The sequence below is a fragment of the Solea senegalensis genome, linkage group LG20 (assembly GCF_019176455.1).
Source record: "Solea senegalensis isolate Sse05_10M linkage group LG20, IFAPA_SoseM_1, whole genome shotgun sequence".
In the NCBI taxonomy this organism is placed as follows: Eukaryota; Metazoa; Chordata; class Actinopteri; order Pleuronectiformes; family Soleidae; genus Solea; species Solea senegalensis.
The window spans coordinates 13,258,043-13,285,466 of record NC_058039.1 but is presented as its reverse complement, the minus strand read 5'-3'; the positions used below and the strand labels follow the sequence as shown (position 1 = coordinate 13,285,466).

The following is a 27,424-nucleotide window of genomic DNA, read 5'->3' as shown; positions in this document are numbered from 1 at the left end:
AATGAGTGAAATAAACTTGACAAACAAACAAACACCTTGTCGTGACAATTATGAGACAACTGCAGCTGTTCTTCAGGAAACAAGAGTTGTGAGTTATCAGTTAATTAGTGTATACATAGTTTAAAAAAAAAAAAAGTATATTATATTGTTCTAGAAACATACACATACACACACAGGAAGATGTGTGTGTGTGTGTGTGTATCTCCCTTGTGGTTTCCTTCAGAGAGAGAGACAAACCACACACACACACTCTTTGAATTCAGCAGTTTTCTAACGGTGAACTGAGCAACGGCTTCAGTCTGGTCGCTTGTTTCAGGGGAATGGAATTCACTGCTGCAGTGTCAGAGAGCGAGCGAGGCTAACGGAGAGTTACAGACCGAGAGAGAGAGAGAGAGAGAGGGAGACAGAGAGAGGCAGGGAGAGGCAGGGCGACTCTCTCAGAAGTTTGAGCTGCAGTGTTTCTATGTTAGAAGAAGAGACGAGATGCTGCTCTAGTATATCTGAAAGTTGTATATTTGTACTTTGGTGGACGCTGAGAACGTTTTTTTTGTTGATGGGACAATGATGGACATCCTGACAGACCCTGCAGTTATCACTCCCATCCTGGTGGTGACTTTTCACTTCCTGACAGCAGCGGGGTTTTGGTTTTACTGTCGCCGCCAACGACGACACGCGCCCGATTTTGAAGAAGGTAAAAATCCCTCCGATGTTTGTGTTTGAGGTCGAGATGAGCTACACATTTGTCCTCCTCGTTTTCCTGTGTCTCTGTCTCCTCTGACAGTAGCTCCACTTACTTCCTGTTCAGACTCCACCCCCTGTCTGCATTTATTGTCATTTATTTTTATTGTCTATTTGCGTGCATTTAGCATTTAATTTGGCTTCTTCTGGTGCAACAGTTGCCATGAACATAAAGATTTCCCACCTTTGCAGATGTGCGTCTCAGCGGAATGTGACGCTGCTGTAAAGAGCATGAAGTTTTCTCCTGTTCCCGTGGTTTTTCTTCATGTTTCAGGACTTGATTGTTGCATCTCATTTACCTCGACTCTGCTGTGACTCACTGATAAATCTTCCATATTTGGCTCTTTGTAAGAGAGACGCTGTGTTAGATTACACAGACTTTTGAGTCATGTACTTCAGCACCAGTACTAGTCCTCATTTTGGAGACCAAAACCTGGTCCTTTCTGAGGAGCTGGTTAACTATAGAGATAAGATTTGAATTGTGGTTCACTGGTTATGGTTGAAGTTAGAGATAATGTTTTTTTTCAGGTTGTCCAAAATGAATTGAAGTCATTGCAGCGTCCTAAGAAGAAGATCTTTGCTACACTGTGTGTGTGTGTACTTTGCGAGGGTTAAGACCTGGTTTTAAGGGTTTGAGTTGGGCTCTTAATCGTGATGGTTAAGGTTAGGGTAAGGGACTAGGGAATGCATCATCATCGTCATTATTATTGTTGTTATTATTATTATTTAGTCATTTGTTTTATATGAACACTTTCATGTCAATCTCTGCAGTGTGGAATATTGTAGAAACAGAAAAGTAAAGTAAAAGTACAACCGCGAGGAATGAAGAACAACAGAAGAAACTGTTGTATTACAAATATATGAAAAATAAATGAATATACGTACACAAACTTATGAAATTATATAATACTTCAATTTGTAAATAAAAGGTTCTCATTTTTAATGTTGTCTTTGAAAGACTCTGCAGATCGTAAGGAATTTAGAGAATGAGAACCGTAATTCTTCTGCATATACACAGGAAACCATATCTTTCAACCATGGAAGAGAGTTAGACATCATGTCTATGATGTGTCCTCACTAAGATATAAAAACATGTTTGTGTGTGTGTGTTTCTGACTTCATTCTAACACAGTAAAGAACCAGCTGCTGTGCTGCTCGGTCCAGCCACATAATTGTCCATCATTCATGGTAAAAACTGACCTAACGTCACATTTCTGAAGTGTTAAACTCAGCTTTAGTGACCGTTACTATGTATTTACACCCTTGCACAAATATCTAGTTCATAACTGTGACTGTGTTTATTATGATTTGATATATATACGGGATTATTATGTTCTGGAGCCGTTGCTGCTGTCTGTTCCACGTTAGTCATCATGGGTGTAGATGTTGGTGTTGGGTTCAGGACACGTGTCCGCATCACTGACTGTGATTCAACAGGCAGGCAGAGAAATGTCCGGATCAATGAGGTTGATCGGTCGCGAGGGAGCAGTGGATGTACCACAGACAGACGTTTTAAAAACACAGGCATGAAGCCAAATCAGGTCAAAACCTGAGATATAATCCAAAACAAATGTTTTAAGTATCAAGTCACAGCAATTATGTTGTGTAGAGTTCACTAAACCCTTCAATAAACACTTATTTGTTTCCCCTTAGATTAAAATTCCTCCTCATCTACCTGAGGTGGATTAAAACTGTTAAAAGTGGGCGTGTCTCTTTCATAACGACTGTACAGTGGTTCACAGATGTGTCAGAGTGTGACTGATTTTCAGACCAGGTTTTTACTCAGACGCTCACGCTTTCATATTTACTCTCTGTTTGGACTTGTCTCTATGAGCAACTACCAACACTGTGTGTGTGTGTGTGTGTGTGTCTGCGTGTGTCTGCGTGTGTCTGCGTGTCTGCTAAGTGCGTGTGTGAGAGAGGGAGTGTGTGTTTTTGTGGCCGTAATGTGTGACACTGAGGTTCTGACCTTATTTTTTGTCGTGACAGGAAACAGAGGTGCGATGGTAGACCAGACACAGTGTGTGTGTGTGTGTGTGTGTGTGTACATGATGTGGTTAAAACATGTAAATGCTGATGGTTCACACTTAAACACCTTTTTTAAAAACCTGATTCTCAACAGGTTTTACCTGATATTGTTCAATCCTCATTCAGTTTTTTTGTCTCCTTTTGTCTCAGTAAAAGTCACATTACTGATGTGGAAGTAAAAATGGAGCTAATTTAAAATGTACTTAAAACATGTCGACAGACGACATTTAAAAACATTTAGTGAGGTAAAATGTGCCAATTTAGTGTTGGGCCAGCCCATAATACTGTATATTTTCAAACAATACAACCATTCAAGGTAATGTAAATTAAAGAGTGACACTAGTCAATGAGTATTTTTTATCCATTCATGGAAGTTATTTAAAACATATTGAAGTATAATTATTCATATTTGCCTAGATATAAAGTCTTTAAAGATGATGATGATGATTAAAAAACTACTTATAAAGTGTCAGTTATAGTAACACAAGTACATGTTATTCATTATTGTCCACCTCTGGTCTTATTTTGTAACTGGGGGGGGTGGAGTGGCTCAGTGGTTAAGACCGGTACCCTAAGTGCGAAAAACATCATGGTCGCAATGGTCGCAATGGTCGCAAGTTCGATTCCACCCCTCGCTGACTGTACTCTATTCCATTGTAAGTCGCTTTGGATAAAAGTGTCTGCTAAATGACATGTAATGTAATGTAATGTAATGTAACTTAGTCTTGATTAGAAAGTGAAATATTTAAAGGGTTAGCAGATTATCTGCGTGTGTGGGTTTTAACTCTATAACTCTACTTAATTCATTTCTGATAACTTCTCTATATTTAGATGTGGGTCAGTAACTAAATCAGTGTTAAGTGTTTTGATCAGTCAGAAACTTTCGCTCTACATTTATCTGATGCAGTCGTCTGCTGTATTTGAACCATGGGGTGTGGGATTGAGTCTGATTTTAATCTGATTAACTGGTGCCTGTAGCTTCCTGGTCAACTGCATCATGTCTTTCTGGGACGTCTGGATACAATTTCAAAATTCAGGAACAGATTAAGACTTGGAATAAAGACCAGTGAGCTTCTGATTTTTCCTCCTCCTCATGTGTTCAGAGCAGTGAGAGAAACATGGGATAAGAAGGAGGAGTGGAATGGAAGAAAGAATGAAATGAAAACGGGGACGGAGGCTGGTGCCAGGCTTTGAGTGTCACCAGAGCGTGGGATCCGGAGCCTGACACTGAAAAAGAAAGGGAAAGTGAAACAGAGGAAAAAAGAGGACACACACAGGGAGAGAGAAGCATCCCATCCACCTTTAATTGTAATTGAATCACTCCAGGAGGAAACCAGAACACCGGAAGACTGGGCAGAAGACAGGAGGAGAGAGATGGAGATTAGCAGTGATAACGGGAAAGAAGGAGGGAGCGAGGGATTAGCAGCACATGCTGCTGCCCGGCATTACAGACTGCACGTAAGCTCCGTCTGCTGTTTTAGTGTCGTCCAACGCTCCGTTTGAAAAGTGAAGAGACGAGAGGTTCACTGTGGGGAAAAAGAGAAGAAAGGAATGAAGAAGAAGAAGGAAAGATGAAAACGAAAGAGTGACGCCAGCTGTGGAGGAAACTGACAACGAGAAGAGGAAGAGGAGGAGCTTGTGTTGAGTCTGACCTGGTCAGGTGTGTGTGTGTGTGTGTGTGTAAACCTGTACCGTCACGACACCTGCATCAACATTCTAGCTGCTGTTGCCCTGACAACCGCTGCTCCGATTGGACTTCTGGTCACATGACCTCCCCAGGATTGTTTGACTCAACCAAGTTTGCTTTTTTTTTTTGTTTACACGACGGAGCAGAAACTCTTTTCTGTGAGACGCAGATGAACCGTTTGTTCTTCACTGGACCAAAAGTCACAAACTGGACCAAACAGAGTTGAACATTTTGGAAAAATAGGTTTTTTCCTCTATATTCTAAATGTTCTTATCTTTTTGTCATAGATTGAATGATAGAGCTGCAAAATAGTCAACATTGCAGTACAACAAAGTGCAATATCCATATTTATTTAAAGATAAAATGTGCTGTGTTGCAGTAATCATACTCTACTTGTAGATTTATTTTGGGCACCATTATGAATCCTGTTACAAACAAAATGTGTCAAAAATGATCCCAGTATTATTTGTTTTTTGACCAAACCGTGCTGTCGTGATATTCTCGCTGTTATACATTTATTACATTATAATGATCACATCTTAGACCATAGAACAATCGGAAACATACCAGTTAAGCTTCAGCCTTTTGCGATTCATTGTTTTTTTTAGCTTATGTTTTTAACGGCGGTTCAGCTCAGTGGACTGAGACTTTTTACCCATCGTCTCCATCACACACACAGAGGACACAATAATAAGATGAAGGACTCTGCTGAGGGTTTTTTTTTCTCCTGTTGATATTAAATTAACTCATGTCCACCAGGCTTTTCTCGATGAGGCTGAAGTCTGTCTGAGTCCAGGCGGCGGAAATTTGTCTCTTCAGGAACAAACACACACGAGAACGTGAGACGTCCCAGCTGCTGCTGCTGCATCCTGGTTTTTGTCAACTTAAACAAGTAGAACTGAGCACATATTTGTGCAAGTGTTTGGGTGTGTGTGTGTGTGTGTGCTTTTGCGTCATCTGAAGAAGACTCTAGTGGATTACATCATCATAAATGGACATGACCCGGATCTGACTGATCAGAATACTTCCTCTGTTTCTGCTCTGTGATGACAAAAAAAACTGCTTGAAACTAAAATCAACTTACCTTTCAGACAGAGGACTGAAAGTGGGGGAAAAAAACACACTGGATGCTTGAATTCAGCAGAGAGAGGAGATAAAAATAACAATAAACGGAGCAAAAGTCTCTGCAGCTCTGCAGAGCCTCCGCCGTCTGCTGCTGCTGCTGTCGAGGCCTGGAAAACCCTGAGAGCGGAGAGACAGCGCCACTGGCTGGTGACTCGGGGACAGTGGAGGTGAGGGAGCAAACACAGGAGGAGGAGGAGGAGGAGGGAGGGAGGCTGTCTGTTTTTAGACAGAAAAAGTAGGAGGAGCTGCCTCTGACTCTGACACACACACGTGTGTGTATGTGTGTGAGAGAGAGGGAGACAGAGCTACAGGGACAGAGAGGACAGAGAGAAGACATGGCAGCCACTGAGGAGAGAACAGGGAACGAATGAATCACAGCAGAGGCTGAAGACAGAGACTCCTCAGACTGGACGTACCTGCCGGCATTTTTTTACCATCTCGCACACACTCGTTCTTTCATTCACTCACTTCTGGATACGTGGAGGCGGCGGCAGCAGCAGCAGCAGCAGCAGCTTCACTTCTATAATTATCTGACTTGGATTATGCAGCGTCAACAGTAGCACATGAAGTTGTGATCTCAGCAGGAGACGTAAGACGGAGCTGGAACGATGTGGCCCGACTACAGGGACGAGTGTCACCTCAACGCTCACCTGTACTCGCTCATGTGCTGTGCAGGTCAGTGTGTGTGTGTGTGTGTGTGTGTGTGTGTGTGTGTGTGTGTGTGTGTGTGTGTGTGTGTGTGTGTGTGTGTGTGAAAGAATGTCCTCACTAGTGCAGAGACATGGACACAGTCCAGTCTCCTCCTGATGTGACCTCCTGGTGCCATGTGAGATTTTGAAAGTGGAAGTTGACAGACGTCACCTGCAAGCCCGGCTCCTATTGGATGTCAGTGGCTGTCAATCACACTGGTGTGTCCACCCATATCTTTAGCATCTATTCTAGTCTACATGGAAACATCACTGACAAAAGTGACATCACCGTTTATAGCAGAGGAGCCGAAACTAGCGATTTACACCATTAACTTGTGACGTTATAAATCAAAGTGAGCAGCAGACTCTCTTGGCTGCTGCTGCTACTACTTCCATCCTAACCCTAACCCTAACCCTGTCCGGTGAGTGCCGCGCGCCAGCACGTGCTTCACCGGGTGTTTAGACAACAGTTAGTGGTTAAATGTGGTCTCTCCATTAATCATTGTTGGTGTCGGGGGGGGCAAAGAGCAACGCATCAGTGTGTGTGCGTGTGTGTTGTTGTGTTAGGACAGCGTGGAGAGGGGTGTGTGTGTGTGTCTGTCTGTGTGTCTGTCTCAACAATGCCCTCCTCTGTAGATGAATGAGAGGCTTTCTGTGGCTGTCACTCACTCACACCTCGTCTCCTCTTGTGGTCTCACAGAAAACATTACATCCTGGATTATGGTGATAAATCCCTCACAGATTACATGATTTGTGTGTGTGTGTGTGTGTGTGTGAAAGTGTGAGTATTTCCTCTGGGCTAACTAGCTCGGCCTCCCCAGCAGGTTTCTTGGAGCACTAAAGGCGTGTGTTTCAGTCAGTGGTGAAACTATTTTGCAACACAGTGTTGAAATATGTGTTCTCGGCCTCGGGGGCTCGGCCTCTGTGTAAACTCCTCGCTGTGTGTGCGTTCTGTTGCATTTCAGTGTCGAGTGTGTCCAGGTGATGTATTTGACCTGTTAAACCCCTTACATTGAATTTCCTCTGTGGAAATAGTGTCTGCTTTTAGAGTCTCTATGGAAATCTGTCACTGTGGGTGTGTATGAGAAAGAGAGCGATAACAAGTATTTTGAAAGAGGAAGTGATACCCTCTGTGTCTCCCTCGTGGCTTCTCCATGGCAGCACGTAAACAAGTGTCGTGCTCACCTGCAGCATGCCGCGCTCTGATTGGCCGACGCTGAATCTGGAGGGAGAAAAAATATATATCTCTGGGTGTCACGGTGCTCGTCTTAGTTTGAGAAACAACTTTATCTTATCTCGGCTCTATTCTATAGGCACACCTGACTTGCACATGTGTGAACATTAACAGACAAGAACATACATTATATTGGGAAACTGGCCGAGCAATGCAGACTGGAAGCACCTTTTAGAAATCTTTATGCAGAATTCTTTAGGTAGAATCAATTTTAGTTATGGGTGGAATTAATAAAATGTTATATGTTATATATGTTTCCTTATGATGTTCTTTATTACTCTTCCATAGATGGGGAACAGTCGGCCTCACAGTAGGTTTTTGTGCCACTAATCTGAATATCTTATAGGTTCTTGAGGGCTAATTAAAGGAAAATATGATGAATGAAAAAGGTGCAGACCATTAAGATCTTTAAAAACAAAGGAATAGAAGAATCTTAAAATCATTTTGAAGCTCTGGATCAGTGGTTCTCAGACCTTTTACACCAGTAACACCTGAGAAGTCAGCTATGGACTTCTCACAGGGGGCAGATTTCTTCTCTCATCATCCTCCTCTTCCTCACATAAACTTCACACACTGGTGTAGTGAGATTAGATTGAAGATGGAGCGAGAGATAAGGCGACTCTATTTATTAGTATTTCATTTATTATGAGGTTTCATTTTATACCGTTTTTATAGCTGTTGTAGTATCTCTACAACATGGCATCATGGAAGAGGATGTTTCACAGAATGGCGGGAAAAGGAAAAAAGGAGGTGGGGTCTGTGTTTTCTCCCCGACAAACTGATACGAGCAGAGGACGACTGGAGAGGAAGAGAGGCTCCGTCTGTGTGTGTGTGTGTGGGGTGTAGGGGGGGAAAGATAACACAGTTGTGGCACAGCATCAGGCTCTATTCCTGTCCCGGCTGCCTCACTCCTCTGGCCCGTGCTGCTGAGTGGAGCGAGGGCGCTGGAGGTGCCAGGCTGCAAATCCACACCTCACTCGCAGGTTTCAGAGACGCAGAGACACAAAGGTCAGCACGTTTGCCACTGAACAGGAAATGGAGGCAGACGTCGAATGAAAAATGACAAACATGCCTCAGTGTGCTCAGGGTGATGTCATACGAGGAAAACAGACTTAACGACAGGTCATGTTTGTAGATACAAGGATCTGTCGTTGAACTCCTTAATGTGTTGTGAGAGTTCATTATGTCTACGACCGATTAAACTTAAGTTTTCGGTTCATTTTTTTAAACCATAGTAAGTTTTGCTTTAACCTCCTTAGTGTTGGTTGCACGCTGCTTTTTTATCTGCTGCAAACCATAAGAAACATCTAGTTACACTGAAGAAGAGTGAAGTCACCTCAGAGGAAGTCTTGAGTTGGGTTCAGTCCAATACAAACTGTCTCTAATTCAGTATAAATGTCCTGTATACTACCTGTAAGTGATACACCGATTACTTTCATATTAGATTACTTTCAAGATTAAAAAAGTACTTGTTTGGTCTAGAAAACGCAAAATGACCAAAATGATCCAGTTTCTTTGTTACATGGAGCAAAGGAACCCTAAAATATTCACGTTAAAGGAGCTGAAAAAGCACTGCGTCATCACTGACGACGTCATTAACCTCCCTCTCTTTCTTTTCTCTGTGTTTGTTTCCCTTTAGATGAGCGGGACAGGGTGCAGAAGAAAACCTTCACAAAATGGGTCAACAAACATCTCATCAAGGTTTGTGTCACTGATAAAAACCCTTGTTTATGATGCTTAGTGTTTGCTCACATGCAGCGTGTAAAGAAGCACGTGAAAGAAGTGTTTTTTAACCGTGGAGCTCGGGCTCCGTCGAGTTACTATGCAACCCAGACCTTGGAGCTGCAACCTCACTTAGTTAATGAATGCATTAAAAACAACGATTAAAGATGACCAGGACATGGTTTTACTGTTTGATACATGTCCAGGTTTGTGATCCAGAATGATGGAGAGTCAGAGTCAACAAAGCCTTCTTTTTTTAACCTCAGTTTCAAAACACACACACACACACACACACACACACAGTGAAAGTGCTCACTGTAACAGAGATGTTTTCATTTCAGATAAAAGGGATGAGAACGACTTCTTAAAGGTCTTTAAAGGTCTTGGAGATACAGTGAAAAAAAAGTTCAGAATTGTCTGAGGGGAAATATGAATTCATTAATGTGTTTATTTTGAACATCAAAACCAAAAAAAAAAAGGATCAGCATATTACAAACAAACAACAATAGAGAAAGAGCAAGAAGAAGTATTTACTTATAATTTCTCCCATGAACCATCACAAAATACATCATGTTAACCTCATTTGCAGAACATCTTAATATATTTACATTATTTTAAAGTGCTCTGTCGTGCTGACTTCAAGTCATATCGCAATTACAGTTTCATGTAATTGCAATTAGATATTTATGTACCACATACTGCGGCTGTGCCGACTTGTGCGCAGAGACGAGAATGCCAGGTATTCGTCTTGTCACGTGACTCTCGAGTGAAACCCGTGTGACCACGTAACTGTGGAGCAACTGTGGTCACTGTGGGCGTCCGTGTACGAGCTGCTGTACATGTAGGTCACATGTAGGTCACAAACTGTGTGTGTTTTCTCTTCTACATGACGACACAGGTGGAATACGTTGACAGAAAGTGACATTATTTTAGAGCGTCAATAATTGTTAGATATTATTTATACAGCAAAAAAAAAGTACCCAAGGAAATATTGTTCTCCAAATGTGTAGAATGTGAGCGTTTTCTTTGTTTTACCTTCAGGCTTGTGTTGTCATGGCAACAGTGAAGAGCATTTTCATACGTTTTATGTATTGAAAATAGCTGAAAGTGACAACATTGTGAAGAGAAATAAAAAACACAAAGATGAGAGAAAAGTCACCAACAGCTGTTATAATTCATTAGTTGTACAATTATAATTATGTCGTACAATAGTGATCGTGTAAATTATAAATTCAAAACAAATTCCATGATTTATTACACAAAGTCAAAGGTCAAAAAAACTAGTTTAGACAAAACAGTTTTACAATGTGGAATTGAACTTGTGAACTCCTTAAGGGTTAAAAATACAGTATAATGCATTATTGTTGTTATTATTATTATTATTATTTATATACTTTATATACAGTATTTTTAAAACAGTCTTAAATAAAAGCACACCTTAAAAGAACAATAATTGTTGTTACTCTTTCAGAAACACAATAATGTCTCCCAAAACTGTTTAATTAATTGAGTGGAAGTAGCTGTTTGACTGTTGACCTTTGACTCCTTCCAGTTAAACTTATTGACGCGCGCACACACACACACACACACACACACAAAGCAGAGCTGAGGTGAAGAGGTCGTCGAGGTTTTAAAAGAAAGCAAGACGGAAGAGAAAATAATCTCATGAGACAAAGAGAACGGCAGGAGAGAGAGACACGGAGACGAAAGAGACCGGAGCTTCCTTCACCATGACATCACTGCTCCTTCTCTCCTGTTTGCTCTGCATGTGCACGCGTGTGTGTGTCAGGTCTGGTATGTACAGAATCTGACTGCTCAGGTGTGTACAGTGCAAACATGTGCCAAAATAAACAGTGGCCTCTGATCCACCTGCTCTTACAGTGACATACTTTTACTCCTGCACTTCATTGACACAGTGAGCACAATCCTGTCGAAGAAAAATTTTACTGTCCGTCGTCTACCGCTTTATCCTCCACATGAGGGTCTCGTGGGGTCACACCCTGGACAGATCGCCAGTCCATCATAGGGACACATAGCTACGACAACCATTTAATCTCACTCTCACACCTACGGTCAATTTAGAGTGACCAATTCACTTACGTAACAGAGCAAAGATTTGCTGTTACGCCCCCAAAAAATCCCTACATACAGTTTCTCTATTTATTATAAATAGCAAAAACGAAACGGCAGCTTACGTATTTAGAATATCAGTACACGCATGTAGTCTGTCTGTATTTGTACGTGTGATTTGATCACTGTGTCACGTGTAATTATTCAAACACATACAAAAACTCTGAAGGCACAGGCTGAACCATCACCTTCAAACTCACCTTTTATTTGAATGACCTGCAGCTGCTCCATGCTCTTCAACAAGGACTGAAACTAGACGTCTGATATGGCTGATCCTGACGCCGAGGGCAGCCGTCTTCTGATCATTCTGATAATTGAGGGTGTTTAATGAAAACCTTGATCATTGATCATCTGTAGCTTGAAACGCTGATCAACCATCAAGTCATGGAGAAATAGATTCATTAGTTGCAGCCGTGTTTGTTTTTTAAAAAATTTGTTTTCATATTCACACTATGATTAGTGAGGCTTGTTAACAGCGCAAATATTATTGATCACAGTGCATCTGTGAGAGCGGCACTGTGTGAGGATTCATAGTAAATGGCTGAAGGATATTTTCAGGATGAGGTCACTCTGTACGAGCCTCCACAGAGCCGGGAATAAACACAAACTCACATGCCGAGACGCTTTTAGACAGACGTGAATCATCATTTTCCAGTCAGTGTCGGATACGTCGTCTAATTAACACTTGTTTCCTCAGCTGATGTCAGTAACACCAGCAGCAGCAGCAGAACAGTGAGAGTGTGACACAGATGAGAGAGGACGAGTGAAACTTAGAAAAACAGGGTGATTTAGGACAAGTGAGGGGATGATGATAGTTTTGCAGCTGCAGCTTTGAGCCAAACATAGTCTTTAGTTCCAGGACTGAACCTCGAGAGACGCTTTCTGCACCAAACATAAACAAGAGTTCAGTTTTAGGATGAAATACCGCTTCACTTTTCTATCAGTTTACTCCTGTGACTGTGTTGCCCTCTTGTGGTGAAATATGGAAGTGCAGCCTCTTGTCCTGAGGCCAGGACTGCAGCAAAACTTACATTTTCTTGGGTGTAGTCAGTGCAGTTTGAAACAGCAGAGACACTGTAATGTAAAGCAGGTACAGTTTGTTTTAGTGAAGCAATAAACCAGTCTGGTATAAAGTTCCATAAAGGAATACTTAATTAAAAGTATCTTACCAGAAACTGACTTTCGTCAGTCACTTTTTTTATAATATAACTTAAGTAAAAGTCTTAAGCTATAAGACATTTACGGCACTTAAGCATCAAAAGACATTTTCTGATATAAAATGTACTTAAGTTTAAGAAGTAAAAGTATTTAACAAATCTGGAGTAAGGATTGAGCCATGGTGGATCAGTGGTAGGGCGAGTTGTCTTTCAACTGGAAGCTTATGGGTTCAATTCCTCGCTCTGCTCATCCACATTTGTCCTTGAGCCAGGACACTTGTTACAGTGTGTGAATGGGTGAAAAGTGTTTTGTAAAGCAGCTCATCGAGACTAGAAAAGCTCTATATAATACAGACCATAATACCAACTCCTCCTCTTCTGATTTTATTTGGTAGTAACGAGTAACAAAGATAGTTCGAGGAAATGTAGTGGAGTAAAAGTTGCTGGAAATATAAATAACACTTAAATATTACAACACTGGCAACAACGTTGTTGCACCTTTTTGTTGGAAAAGTTTGACATTTAGCTGCAGTTTCAGCCTCCGTCTCTTTCCACTGACAAATACCAGTGAACAGCTTTGTTTACAAAAAAGAAAAGACAAGTCTGTGTGTGTGTGTTTATGTCCACAGCTGCTTCATGAGGCACAATGTGCTCCTTTCACAAAACGGAGAGTCAATAAAAGAGCTGACGACTCAGGAAACTCGTCTTTTCCTCCTCTGCTCTTTTTTGTTTATGAAACACATTTTCATAAACTTTTGAACTTTCTTTTTCCCTCGTTTACATAATCTTTCTTCATACTGTCCACACGGTAAACAAATAATACATTTGCAGTAGAAAATAAATAGAGGTTCATACTTTTTGTAGCAAGTATTCAGATTAAGTAGGTTTATATCGGGTTTAGTTTTCAGAAAAACCGCTGCTTTGTGCACAAAAATTCACTTTTTCATCCAGAATTGTACTTTTTGGCAGATATACTGTTTCACGTATTTAATATTTACTTTATAAATAACTACAGACAGGCTTCATATGTTGTTTAACACTTGCAATTGTGTGTATTAGTTGGTGGAACTGTTATATTTGTTTGTATGTGTTATACTTTTTTATATTCTCTACAGTATTTTATTGTTTAGTTCTGTTTTTTTTTAAGGTATTTTAGGAAATATTTTTCTATATTGTATTCATCTCTGATGTACACTTTGTTGTAGCTGTTGTTTTTAAAGTTCTTTATTAATCAAGTTGGATTGGATATTTAATCAGGAGGAATGAAGGAACTGGAGGAAAAACAACAAACAGGTCCATATAGATGAATAAAAAAAAACATATCTGCAACATACTGTATGCATTGGTCGTAGAAATCCTCTTCTTTCTTTTAAAAGTCATCCAAGCAAAGAAAACTGTACATCCACTGCATCTCTAAAATCTACTGGTCCAAACAGCTGATGGGGAAAGTTTCCTTTAATCATAATAAATAATAAAATAAAGTAAAAGGTCTGCAAACAGAAACATGCACTGATGCTAAAATCACAGGTTCCCTGCAAACGGGCTGAGTCACCATGACTGCATCCACCCACACCCCACTCATACTGTGGATGCAGCGTCATGGCAACAGAACACAGCTGGTGCCTCGTCTCTGTCGACCCGGCAACCGCTGTCACCCTGTCCAGTCCAGTCCAGTCCAGTCCAGTCCAGTCCTGTCAGCTGTGGGACAATGGACCTGACAGATGTCAACAGTGTTAAATCCACAGAGGAATGACTGGAGAGTGGGAAAATAACTCTCTATTTCCTCTTCCTTATCTCCTTTCCTCAGGTGAGGAAACATATCACAGACTTGTACGAAGACCTGAGGGATGGACACAACCTCATCTCCTTGCTGGAGGTTCTCTCTGGAGTCACGCTGGTATGGATTTGATTTGATTTGACCTCTCTCACACACACACACACACACTGCCGCCTTGCGCACACACACACACACACACACACACACAGCAGGTGTAAGGTTGATGTTTCACTTGTAATCACACTCAAACTCCTCCTCTTCTGCTCCCATCACACACTCATATACATATACATGTGTCGTTTAACGTCAAAGTTGAAATCACAAACAGCAGCACAGACGTCCGATCCCCAGTGGATTAACGTTTGTCTGCATCGTGATGTAACCGCTTTAGTCCTAATGCTGACAGACAGACGGGCAGACAGACGGACGTGGCCGTGATGTGACGCAGACACATGTAGACGGGTAAACTAACACAGACAGACACACGGCGTCCTTCTACAGCACTATCGTCAGCGACACGTTTGGGCCATCGCTCTTTACATGGCGGTAATTTCGCGGCAGTTTGTGCTAGCGGAAAAAATGCAACGGTTTCTGAAAGCTAAGAAGTTGCACTTCAAAGTTAACATGTGGCTATTACAGTAATTTCACTGATGTCGATGCAGGAAGGTGACAAATCAGCACGCACACACAGCAGCCAATCTGATCCAAAAATGCCTTGAAGACAGTCCTTTCAGGTGATAAAACCACTGAGGTTTGGTGATGTGTTTGACATCAACAGAGCATGTTGATGCTTGTGTCGTGTGGTGACTTTATCGATCGGAAATTGTTCAAATTTCAAAATTAAAATGCAAAATCAATCTATTATTCATGAACAACTACGGTGTTTTTTTGTCCAAATAAAAGTCATTTTTTTTGTTTTTCCTCTTGTTTTTCCTCTTTTCACATGCAGTTAGTCATAGGATGAATAATGTGACACAGACATGAACTCACAGAAAGGTTAACATTTTGTCAGGGTTGACACTTTGTCAAGTGTCGCTTGACCAAACTCAGTGTGAGGTCCGCTCAGTGCCATTTCTGGTGCTTTGTCATGACACCGCTTTGCCCATTTATTGGAAACGTTTTATCGTCGCCAGTTAAAGCTGCAGCAGCCGGCGTCACTGGAAAAGTAGTTTATGGTTTAGTTTTATCCGTAGATTGTTAAAAATCTGCTCTCTCTCAGATGACACGAAAGCCAGTCTCTCCATTTCGGAAACTTGCTGTCATTATTGACACAAGTTCAAGTTCAAGTTCTTTTTCTTGGGGTTTCTCTGCAGCATAGGAATGGTTCTGTCTGTGCTGCAGCAGAGTCATGAGTGCTGAGTCATGCTTAACATGACTTAAAATGCCTTTGCTGCTTTTTATTTACTGTTATTTACTGACTGACTGACTGTGGTTTCTGGGCTTAGTAAAACGTATGATATTTAGATAATCCAGTGATTTTGACGTTTGTCGCACAAATGCAGATATTAGGTAACATACCGGTTTATCGGGATACAAAATGATTCATTATTCAAGTATTGGATAAAAAAGTACATATTTGACCATTAAATAGTAGCTGATGAAACGATCTCACCACAAAAGAGGCAGCATACGTATAATCTGCTGTAATCTAATCTAAGGACGTCTCATCCATTTCCCCGTCATTCGTTTTTTTTGAAGTTTTAACCTCTCAATTATAGTTTTTCTACCATTTATCCTCTTTTTTTTCTTTCTGTTGTTCTTGTTTCTGTTCCCTGTCTCTCTTCAATCTGTCTACCCCGCCCCTCCCCCCATTTTCCTCCTTTCTGTTACCGTAGCAACAGAAAAGCGTCCCTCCTTCAAAAAGGGCATACGCCTCGCGGGCCCCCCCTCTCATCTTGCTCAGAGGGGAGGATGACGAGGAGGAAGGAGCTCAGGGAGTACGTTTGAATCACCTGCACTGTCCAACCCTTAACCCCTCCCCCCACAACTCACTCTCTCACCACCCTCTGACCTCTGACCTCTCAGCTTCACCGGCTCTGCCCCACAGGAGGTGGAGCTGTGAGGCTGCATGTGATGAGCGTGTTGCTGCTGCTGCTGCTGCTGCTGCTGCTGATTTCTGTTCTGAACAACATTTCTGTTGGGTGACAGCATCGCAACTCTTTATTTAATGTCATTTAATGTAATTATTACCTTCTCGTCCAAGAGATAGGGTTTAATATGTCAGAGCTGATTTTTGAACACCGGCAGTTCAAATGATTCTTTCGTTTCTGGAAAGTTTTCATTTCAAAGTTATGTTTTCACTCAACAGTGCTCGACTGTGACTTTGCATGTGCTGTGCACAACAAAAATAAAATGTATTCTCTGCTTATTTTTTAGCTGAATGAGCGAGTTTTATTGGATTTTAGCCCAGGACTGTGACAATTTTCACATATAATAAATCAAATACGTATTTCTTTTAGATTTACAATCAAATCAAAGTCTGTCACTCTGAATCCTTCTTTTCTCTCTTTACACATGACTCGTGTGCTCTTTACTGCAGGGTTTGTGTGTGTGTGTGTGTGTGTGTGTGTGTGTGTGTGTGTGTGTGTGTGTGTGTGTGTGTGTGTGTGTGTGTGTGTGTGTGTGTGTGTGTGTGTGTGTGTGTGTGTGTGTGTTTGCTGTGTCCTCTCACTACATTAACATTCATTAATATCACAGCAGTGTTTTAAAAAAAAAAAAAGATCCATGATCCAAACACCCTCAGTGTCCGTTTCTACTCGTCCATACTTTACCCTCATTTCCTCCGTGATTGTCCATGTCACGGTAAAGCTTACAAAGACACGTGAAACAGAGCAATTACCATAGATTACACAGCAATACTGTGAGTTAATAAAGAGCAAATAGACCAAACAGTCAGGGAAACGCGGTGGACATACGGTAAAATACAAGACAGTGTTTGGTGTGAAGTTTGCATTTTCCACGCTAAACCAGCAGCATGGTGTGAGACACTGCAGGCATGTCTTTAACAGCATCTGTTGAAGACAGCGCCCCCCACAGGAACATTTCATGACCTCACTTGCACTGCTGGAGTTTTTATTTGATTCATTCTTTTGTTTGTTCTCACAGCTGCATCCGGGTCTGAGTCTCTGATATAATCACACGTTTGAATTTTACTCACTGTCGTTGTTTCTGTTTGTCTTTTGTCTCTCTTCTGTTGCAGCCCAGAGAAAAGGGGAGGATGAGATTTCATCGACTACAGAATGTCCAAATAGCACTGAACTTCCTCAAACAGAGACAGGTATATATACTGAACACACACACACACACACACAACAACAACAACAAAGTGTATGAAGCAATCGTCTGAAACTTAATAAATGCTTTAGAGCAATCTGCATTTACTCAGTATTCTCTGAAGGATTCTGAACAAATTTCATTATTTTCTCCCAGGATTTGTTTTATTTTTTAAGGAAAAAAACATGCATTGAAATTGTAAAGTTACTTTTTATGAACAAATTTCAACATTTTCTTCCAGAGTTTGTTTTATTTTATAATTGTGTGATGGGATAAATGCACTGAAATCTCAAAAGTAACATTTCCTCTTCTCTCTCCCTTTATCCTCTTTTGTGTTTGTTGAGAAAAATGATTTCATAATTCAGGATTCAGGGATTTTGACCATATCCTGTCATGTAGTTGTAATAATCCCATAGTAATTGTAATCTTATTTTCCTTTAGTCTGGCATGTTGATATATTTTCAGTGGCTGTTACAGTATAAAACCTGTGTTAGTTTGTTTTAATGAGCCTGCTTTGAATTCACTACATTCATTTAGAAACACATGTTTAAGAGAGTGATTGCAAATATGTGTCATTCCGGGATTAATGCAGTGTAACTGCACCACACACACACACACACACACACACACACACACACAACATTTAAGGTCTTAACAGCATCATAAATCCACCTTTATCGTCCCCTCCTCCTGTCTTACTTACACTGTATGTCTTGGTTTAATCTGCGACGGCAGCTCTGTCTCTCACTGAGGACACATCCTCCTTCCTGTCACTATCAGTCCCATCTTTTTTTTTACAAAATGTCCCCCGGGGACGTCAGACACCAACAGCTGACTGTTTCCTCCTTCAGTTCACTTCATCTGTCTAAACCAGAGACACAGTCGTGTTTCAAGCTGAGATCTTTGTGTTTTTAATCCTTACACACTGGATACCCTCTCTCTCTCTCTCTCTCTAAAGCAGAGGTGTCAAACTCATGCCCCGTGGGCCACATGCAGCCCTCCAAATCTATTTCATGTGGCCCACCACTCGCTATCAATGTTAAGCAGTTATTTATGTACGTGTTTTTAGTCATAGGTCAATTCTTGATCGTTAATACATCATTCCATATCAACACAGGCACTTTTATTTTGAAATTCAGTGACACATCTACACAAACTGTGATTATACCCCTACTGAACACTCAGGGGTCATTTGAGTGAGGGATTAAATGAGGATTTTTTTCACCTCACCTCTGTTATTTCATTTAGACACGTTTTATATTTTTTATCCTCAACATGATGCAGTAGTGAAGACCACTTTTGTGTTTTGTGTGTTTTCATCCAGTCAAATGTTTTCAAAAGCTAATAAATGTGTAATTATCATTTTGTTTCCTTCATATTTTTAATGTAATGTTGTTTTTCCAGGTCAAACTTGTGAACATCAGGAACGACGACATCACAGATGGGAACCCCAAACTCACATTAGGTCTCATCTGGACCATCATCCTCCACTTCCAGGTCTGTGCTCTCCTCCTCTCCTCTCCTCCTCCTCTCATGCTCACGCTCGTACTGTGTGTTATTATTTATTTATGTAAAGTCAGACGTGAAGCAGCTTCTTTGAATTTCGTGCTGGAGAAACTCAGCCCCACAATGTAATAAAGCCTTTAATTGTTTGTGTAATAATTGATGAGCCACATCATTATGGCTGTGATTTAATCTGGATTTTTAATGGATTGAAATGACAACGACTGCAGATGTCCGTGTTGTCTTGTTGTTGTTGGGATTTGAGAGATTATCACTGACAGGTTGAGTTTAACACTCATTCAACAGAAGAAAGAGAAGAAGTGAACGGCTGCTGTGAAACTGTTTTGTAGTTGCTGCTTTTTGCCATTAGACTCTGCTCTGTGCCATGACCCCCCCACAAGGTGACACTGCCAAGTGGTTGCTATGGAAACAGTAGTGCATGGCACCACGGCAACTGTTTTCAGTGTGCATGACTCAGCAGAACAGAGCGAGAGCGAGGGACATGAAGGGGACAGAATATTTGGGGGTAAATGAGGACGAAAACTGACTCCAGGATTCTGGATTTAAGAAAAGAATAAATGTGGACGGAGGGAAAGAAAGAAAGAATGAAAGAAAGAGGGATGGAGTCTGAGTTCACCAAGTGCAAGAGATGATGACAGTTTTACATTAGAGCTGCAGTGAGAAACTCCAGCCTGAGTTCTGTGTCAGCGACATGTGACATATCTATAATTACACAGCCAAAAATACAGTGCGTTAGCATTTCAGATGGACGCGACACTTAAAAATAAATGACGCATCAGGATTTAAACGGAAGTGTGTGAGCTTGTTGGAGATATTTCTGATTAAATACACTTTTAAAGTCATAGAAAGACTCCTAAATGCTTATTAAATTAGTGTTGTGTTTGTGTGCGTCTGAATATTTCTTCTAAAAAAGACCAATTTGGCTCAAAAGTCCAATTATGTATTGAAAAAAAAAACCCTCATAATTCAAGGTGATTTGTTTCAAAAAATGTTGACACTGAAGGTTCTTCAAAAACAAAAGTGAACGTTAACATGTTTTTTTTTATTTCTGAGGTTGAACTTGACGATTAACTGTGCGTTTACAAAGAAAAGCCGCTGTTTTCTGGAAGCGTCATATGTGGCTGCGACTGGATGCTTTAACGAGCACATGCAGCAGAACCCACACATTTAATTTAGCTTTATTTTTATCCCCAAATTCTCACATAATCACAGTTCTGTCTCAGTGGACTTTCCAATCTTAACATGTCCTTAGAAACTGAGAGACAGTTAGTCAAATAATACACGGAAAGTTCATCAAGGATTTTAGTGCCGCATACAAGAAGGGTCACTAAAGTTATATCAGGAGTATATTTGTTTTAGATTATTCTGACGATCGCGACGATAAATAAGTGTCGTGATAATGAAGGAGTCATAAAACAAGTCCTTGTGACTCAGTGCATCTCGGCTAATTATAGGCGCTCTCCCATGTGTGGGATATATTTCTCATCTGGGTCATTTGTGTTGTCAGTCATTTACTCCACCGCAACATCGTCTTACTCTATGAGTCTCTATTAAACGCCATTTCATTCCAAACAAACAGTTCATAATTAGTCACATGTTCTTCACGTTTATCAAATAAAACCCTTTTTTTCTGCAAGACAGTGACAAAAAAAATCTTATTTAATAGTTTTAAATAATACTATTAATTAACAACTTCAGTCCGTGCTGTTGTCCGTGTCCATGACGTAGAATCCACCGGCGTTTTTCTGTGAGACATTGCTCGACCTCAGACTTCAGGTCATCCTTCCCATTGTATGCGTGTCTCTGACGACGTCCATACATCATACTTTTATACTTTCTCTACAACGGGGAATTCAAACTGCATAGCTTGCAATGTGAATGTCATAAATCATCAATAGTAAAGCAGTGAAGGACCTTTAAAGAGCAAGCTCCCCTTTTTTGTCCTACCAAATAACCTAAAATCAGAGAGGACATTACATTAAATAAAGTGGAAAATGATATAAATATTACAGAGTAAACAGAAAACGGACAAAGAACAACGGAATCCTTATTTCTCTTCATTTTTTCCACTTTAAATCTGCTTGTAATGACTCAGCCAGGCCATTAAGTGTCAGCATTTATCTCAGATTGTTGGTACTTCATCGTCATCGTCACTGTCCCTGTCTCCTCCTCCTCCTGATGCTCAGTGTCTGCCTGTGATTGGTTAATTACCCGCGTGTCACCGCTAACTCCGGCTGATTCCGTGCTGGTGGACAGATTATTCACCGTGTCGCTGTTGTGCTTCGAGGCTGAATCAGCAGGTGGAGCCACTTATCATGTGATGTTCACAGGTACTAATCAAGGCCTTCAGGACATGGCAACACATCTATCAGCGTCTTCCTGGGAGCTTGAAAGGCTTTTTTCACTGATTAATAATCATTAAGGAAGCCGTTTGCTCTTATAACTGGAGCCGTGCACTAGCTTTACTCCACTCATTTAGTCACTAAATATTGCTGTGTTCAAACCGTAGAGCAGCAGACTGTGTTATGATCTTGAACGGCACAACAAACTGTTTGAAGGGTAGAAGTCAAAGCGCCTTTATTGTCATTATATTGCACACAAGGCAACAAGATCGTGAAAACACAATCAAATAAATAAAGAAACACGAGGATTGTGGTAATAATAGTCTTGTAGTCCTACATTAAAATAATAAATGTGGACATTTTCATTTCATTCTAAAAATAATCTTTGATAATCTTTTTTTTATCCATCTATGAGTCGCTTTTGTCTTTATTTATATAGAAAAAAAATTTGTATTTTTTTTGTAAATATTACATCAGGTTACAAAATAGAGTTAAAAAAGAACAAAAATGTATTCAAATCCTGCCCCAAAAAGCATTAAAATGTGTATGTAGACACGAGCTGACATTAACACTCCTTAAAAACAAGGAATTAATAACAGACTAAATGTTGCGTGTGGTCGACGTCAGGATAAATGAGAGTTGGAGTTTCAGGTTCTGGAGGTTACACATTATATTCAGAGAACAGGATGTGATTTCACTCAGAATATTGACTGAACTGAAACAGAAACACAGAGCGCAGCAGGATTTTCATCTCAGTGGATCGGAAAACACCTTAAATTTTCCTGATTAGCCTCGTGATGAAAGAACGCTGAGGTTCACGGTGTCACAGCGAAAATATAATCCAGCTATTTTCAGTTATTTTAACAAAGGAAACTTTGACTTTAAAAGGTAATGTCAGCGATGACACTTTCCAAATGAGATGACATTGTCTTTTAGTTTAGTTTAAGTTTAAGAGACTGTACATATTCAAACATAAATATCACTCTCTGTGCTTTACATTTATCCACAAAATGGCTGCTGTAATGAAAATCAGTGTGATTACCAGAACCCACGATGGGATGAAAGTCACGGGGAACGTGATTAGTGATTTTTTTCCCCCCGCATTGATTCTTGTTTTGTCTTTTTTTTAAGTGTGTTAAGTGTGTGTTTGTGTGTGTGTTGCTGCTCTTCTGCTTCCTGAGCCTTTCAGCTAATGAGAGGCGATGGATTAGTGCACGTTTCACCGCTCGGGATCATTTTAGTTTTCTGCCTCTGTGAGAATAATCATTTTTTGCCGTACACATACATACATTAGGGCCCTGTGTGTTTTATGTTGTATGCAAAGTAGCATGAGTCATGTTGTGCCTGTTGTGTAAGATCACATGATATTTTGAGTGATGCTGTTGCACTCGTGATAGTGGCTGGACGCCTATAGAAAGTCGACAGAGTGTGAGCGGGATGAAAATATGAAACATGGAGAATATCAGATGTTTGCTTTAGACAGAAATGATGGTTTGTACAGTTCATGTATGCATTGATGCTCATACTGGTACCTATTTTTGGCACTGACACTGTTTTTAAACTTAGAAACACTGAGAAGTACTAAGTAGAACAGACGTGAGTTGCTTTGTAACTTTTAAAAAGTTCACTGCCTGACTCTAAGATCAATTATTTCTTACTTTTATAATGTATTACTTGATATTATAATATCTTTAAGTTATTAGTTCACCTATTGTCATTTCCAAACAAATGATTCTCCGTTGTACAATTTCACAGGGACAATAGCACATTGATTTTCACATCTGATTATTTATATATATATATATATATATATATATATATATATGTATGTATATATATATATATATATATATATATATGTATATATATATATATATATATATATATATATATATATATATATATGATATATATATATATATATATATATTTATATATATATATGAATATATATACATATATATATGTACATATATATACATATACATCATAAAGTCAGGTACACTGAAATGCCTTGCAAATTCCATGCCATTAAAAACCCACTCCTCCATATTGATTTACAGCATTGCCTGCAATGACCTGGTCCATTCAATAATAATAATTGAAAGGTTAGCAATCTCGGCGTGTAATGTATAAAAATGACTATATCCTCCGCTTCTCTCTCTCTCTCTCTCTCTCTCCCCCCTCTCTCTCTCTCTTTCTCATTCTCTCTCTCTCTCTCACTCATGGTTCTTGAGCTTCATCCGTCCCCTGCTTTCATTTCTTTTTCTCTCCTCTCCGGCGTTTTTTCTCTTAATTCCCCTCAAATCTTCTCTTCCATCTTCTCTCTCCTTTCACCCCGGCTCTATTCATAACCTCCGAGTGTGTTTGGCAGATGGAGATTGAAGGGGAAAGACGAGGACGATAAACAGCCTCAAGTGCTGAAGCGTCTCTTATTCCGTTTGCCGAGCGACGCAACAGTCTGATTTCGATTCAAATTCTCTCCTCTTTGTGCCTTTTTTCTTTTTTTTTCCCACCAACCCTGTTTCAGCCTGTCATTCAGGGAAGCTTTTGGGTCAAGTGTGTGTGCATGTGTGTGTTCTGTGGGCTAGAAAACTGCTCACTAACAGCCAGGAGAATGAGAGAGGGAGAGAGGGAGAGGGAGAAGGAGAGGGGAGTAACAAGGAAGGGGATAGGAGGAGGAGAGCCAAGGAGGGAGGGGTGGACTGTGAGAGTGAGAGATCGAGCTGAGGAGAGTGTGAATCTGCAGCAGCTGGGAGATAAAAGCTTTTCTCTCTCTCGCTCTCTCTCTGCCGGCGTCTGTGAGCGAGGGATAGAGCAGATGAGCGAAACCAGCAGAGGCAGAGACGGATCCAGGCTGCTGGTTGTTACCGGAGCTGCCGGCGTCTCCTCATCAGCAGGCCGCAAAACCCACAAACACACAGGAGGAGGACAGGACACACACACTCTCGTGGACACGTATGCAGAAAGGCTCGCACAGCTGATCAGAGGAGCGTCCATCCTCGCCGGCACAAACACACACACATGCGCTCAGCTGGACACGAGCCGCCTCGGTCTCCCTGCACCGCTTCAGTCGGATCAATTCAGCCAAGCTTGTCTGACAGAGCCGTGGTTTCTTTTGAAGCCGGAGACGCCCAGACAGCCTCTGCTCCCTGTGTGTGTGTCTTTGTGCTTTTTTTTTTTTTTTTAAGAAGACAAGGAGCTCAGACCCTCCTGTACTAACCTCCGCCGCTGTGCTGCCTGGAGTTCGGGACCGCCTTCAGCTGGACACCGAGTCCCTTTGGCTCTGTTCCATACACATCCACGGTACGTGAAGTAGGTCTGCCGAGTGAACTGGATCTCGTCGAGTCGTTAGCAAAGCAAACTGCGGACCTGTGCCAGATCCTGAACCAGATGCCTCTTCCTAATTGGATCAAGTTGTCTTGAGGAGCTATGAAGAAATGAAAAAGCACCAGAGAGGAGAAAAATCCCTGGGGTCTGCCTGGTTTTTCACCTGATCCTAGACCTCTTGCAAACTGTGGATTTATTCGTCTGTTGCACCGTCGCACTGCACCACCTGATGAGGACGATGCCTGTCTGACTAACTGTGAGACTGACAGCAGACTAACATAGGACGCTAATGATTGGACAGTACTGGAGGAGCAATCCCCAGTTCGGTCTCGTCCTCTGGGAGTTTGACAACAAGGTGATGGGAGTCTTAACCCTGGTATCCAGGGAAAGAAGCATGTGATGCTGAAGCATCTGCTGAGCTCAGTGTCGAGTCTGACTGCATTTGTTTGCCTCCAGATTTAGACCAGCACCCTTACTAGGATACACAGCCTTTTTTTTTTTTTTTTACAGGTTTTCTGGTCGATAACTGGAGTATAATATAATATGATTCCCCAGACATGTGTCAGCTCCAGGTGGTTGTTGGGAAGACTGTGAACTTTGCTGCCAGTCTCAGTTGGAGAAATCAAATGCGAGAGATTTTGGATTCCAGCATTTTAACGGCAACGGTCCTTTAATGGGACGGATACAGGTCTGACAGCTCAGTGAGTAGTAATAAATCGCGGGAGGAGAAGCTCTGGGCTGGGACGCCGATGTTCTGATTGAGTATTTTAACAAGCTGTCAGAGTATTGGCTCCGTCTCGCAGCGATCTGCAGCAACATTGGCTGACTGCACGCCCACCACCAATCTAGACTCTGTGCTGCCTCGGCAGAATGAGACACCGCTACTACGAGGGATATCGACGGCGTCGCCAATAATTCCCCCCTTCCCACTACGAGTACGGTGGCAGGGAAGGACTCTTACCGATCGCTGTTGACTTCCATTACTGCTCTCGGCCCTCTTCCTCCTGTACTGCAATAACATTACCACAGCAGCAGGAGCCGGAGCAGGCATCACTAATTCATGAGCTCAGAAAGCTGGTGGATAGAGATCCTGGATTACACCCGCACCTGAGACCAAACTTGGACAATTGAACTGTTGCACTGGAACACTGGTTGTTTTTACTTACTCGCTGATTATATTTGAAGGATTGCACTCGATCCCTGCAGTGCATACACAATGCATACACCTCACAGTCATGTCACCCACAGACACATGGAGAGTGTGTGTGTAAAGGAGCTCGAAAATCACTAATGGGCTGCACTGTGAATTTCCTCTTCTCCCACACTCATCATCCTGCCTGACACATCGTCTTACTCCTGGTTGTAGTTCACCTGCCACAAGCCTGGTAATAAATCTTACACCCGTGGCTCCAACCAAATGTATTTCCCTCTGTCCCGTGTCTCTGCCGACATAACTGTGTCTTCATGTCCTTGACCACGAGTCTCCAGAGGTTGAGGAAGCTGACTAAGAGAAGCACTTGTCATGTTAGTGATGGCTAGTTCCACTCGGATTCCTGTTCACGAGGTTGAATCTAAGATGGAGTCTTTGCAAAGCAGAGCTCCACCTGCTCGTCCTGACTTCACAGGTCTCTCTAGTGTCAGATTGATGAAGTAGCTGTCCTTCAATCATCAGTCTTTTTTGGAGGATTTTCTCTAGTGTCACTCCATTCAAGGGATGGGGAAGAGTTGGCCTCTGTGATGGAGTAACTGCCTGTATTTGCTGCAGCTTATCTTTTTATATATACATATATATACACTGTTCTCTGTCCTCATTGAAGTCATGGGGAACTCCATGGGTTGTGTCAGGCCTCATCAGGAGGGTGAACTCGGCGGAGCCCCTCCACTTTCACCAAAGAAGCGTCTACGTTTCAGACGCAAGCACAAGGGCAAGAAGAACAGGAGAGGAGAAGAAGAAAAAGAGGATTACGACCATCTAAGAGGCCACGAGCCTGATGAAAGAGACGGACAGGATGAAGACGGGAAAGCAAACGACGCAGTTGAAACGTCAGATGTAGATTTTAGCAAAGGAGCTAGGACTCTTGTAACAGTGCCTGACACCAAAACGTATCTGCACAGCAATACTCTCTCACCGGGGACTTCAAGCGCCGGCGTGGGAGGCCTTTTGGGCAACAGAATACTTGAAGTGTCCCCCAAACCCAGCCCGGCCTGGAGAGGGGTCTTCTGCCTTCCCGGGGAGGAGGACACAGTCAGCGCAATCATAGATGTCTCCAGCATCCCCAGCCAAACCACCACCACCACCCCAGTCAACACGGGCCCGGCCCTGGGCAGCACTACCCCGGGTGGAGGCAGGGTCCTACGTGTTAAGGAGAAAGTCCAAGGGGTCCTCGAGAAACCTTGGATACTCCGACAGAAGAAGGAGAAAAAGGACAACAGGAGAGCGGAGAAAGAAGAAAAGGTGCACGTGGGGACAAAGGGAGGACATGAAGAGACATTAGCGGTGATGCAGATGTCGTCAAAGAAGGAATGCAAAGACGTGGTTCATATTCGAGAGGTGGACGGTAAACTCTGCGTAGTCAGGACATTGTACCCCAGTGATTACGGCTCTCCAGTGTGGAGGGGGCAGAGTGACAGCGAGGTGGAGGTCCGCAATGAACCCCCGGCTCCATCT

At 41.7% G+C, this 27,424-nt stretch overlaps 1 protein-coding gene across 18 annotated transcripts in view; it reads left to right on the top strand.

The window, feature by feature from the left end:
- macf1a (microtubule actin crosslinking factor 1a) overlaps positions 1-27,424 on the top strand; it is a 200,950-nt gene that overhangs the window by 59,661 nt on the left and 113,865 nt on the right. For 10 of the 18 annotated variants that reach the window (XM_044052308.1, XM_044052293.1, XM_044052297.1 and 7 more), the window contains exons 1-5: positions 404-691; positions 9,141-9,202; positions 14,318-14,407; positions 17,487-17,564; positions 18,965-19,057. In XM_044052308.1, coding sequence (XP_043908243.1) covers positions 562-691; positions 9,141-9,202; positions 14,318-14,407; positions 17,487-17,564; positions 18,965-19,057 — 453 coding nt within the window. In that variant the 5' untranslated portion in view covers positions 404-561. Of the gene's footprint in view, positions 1-402; positions 692-6,056; positions 6,254-9,140; positions 9,203-14,317; positions 14,408-17,486; positions 17,565-18,964; positions 19,058-27,424 lie in introns of those variants that run through there. The other 8 variants (XM_044052309.1, XM_044052304.1, XM_044052302.1 and 5 more) reach the window with 5 other exon arrangements.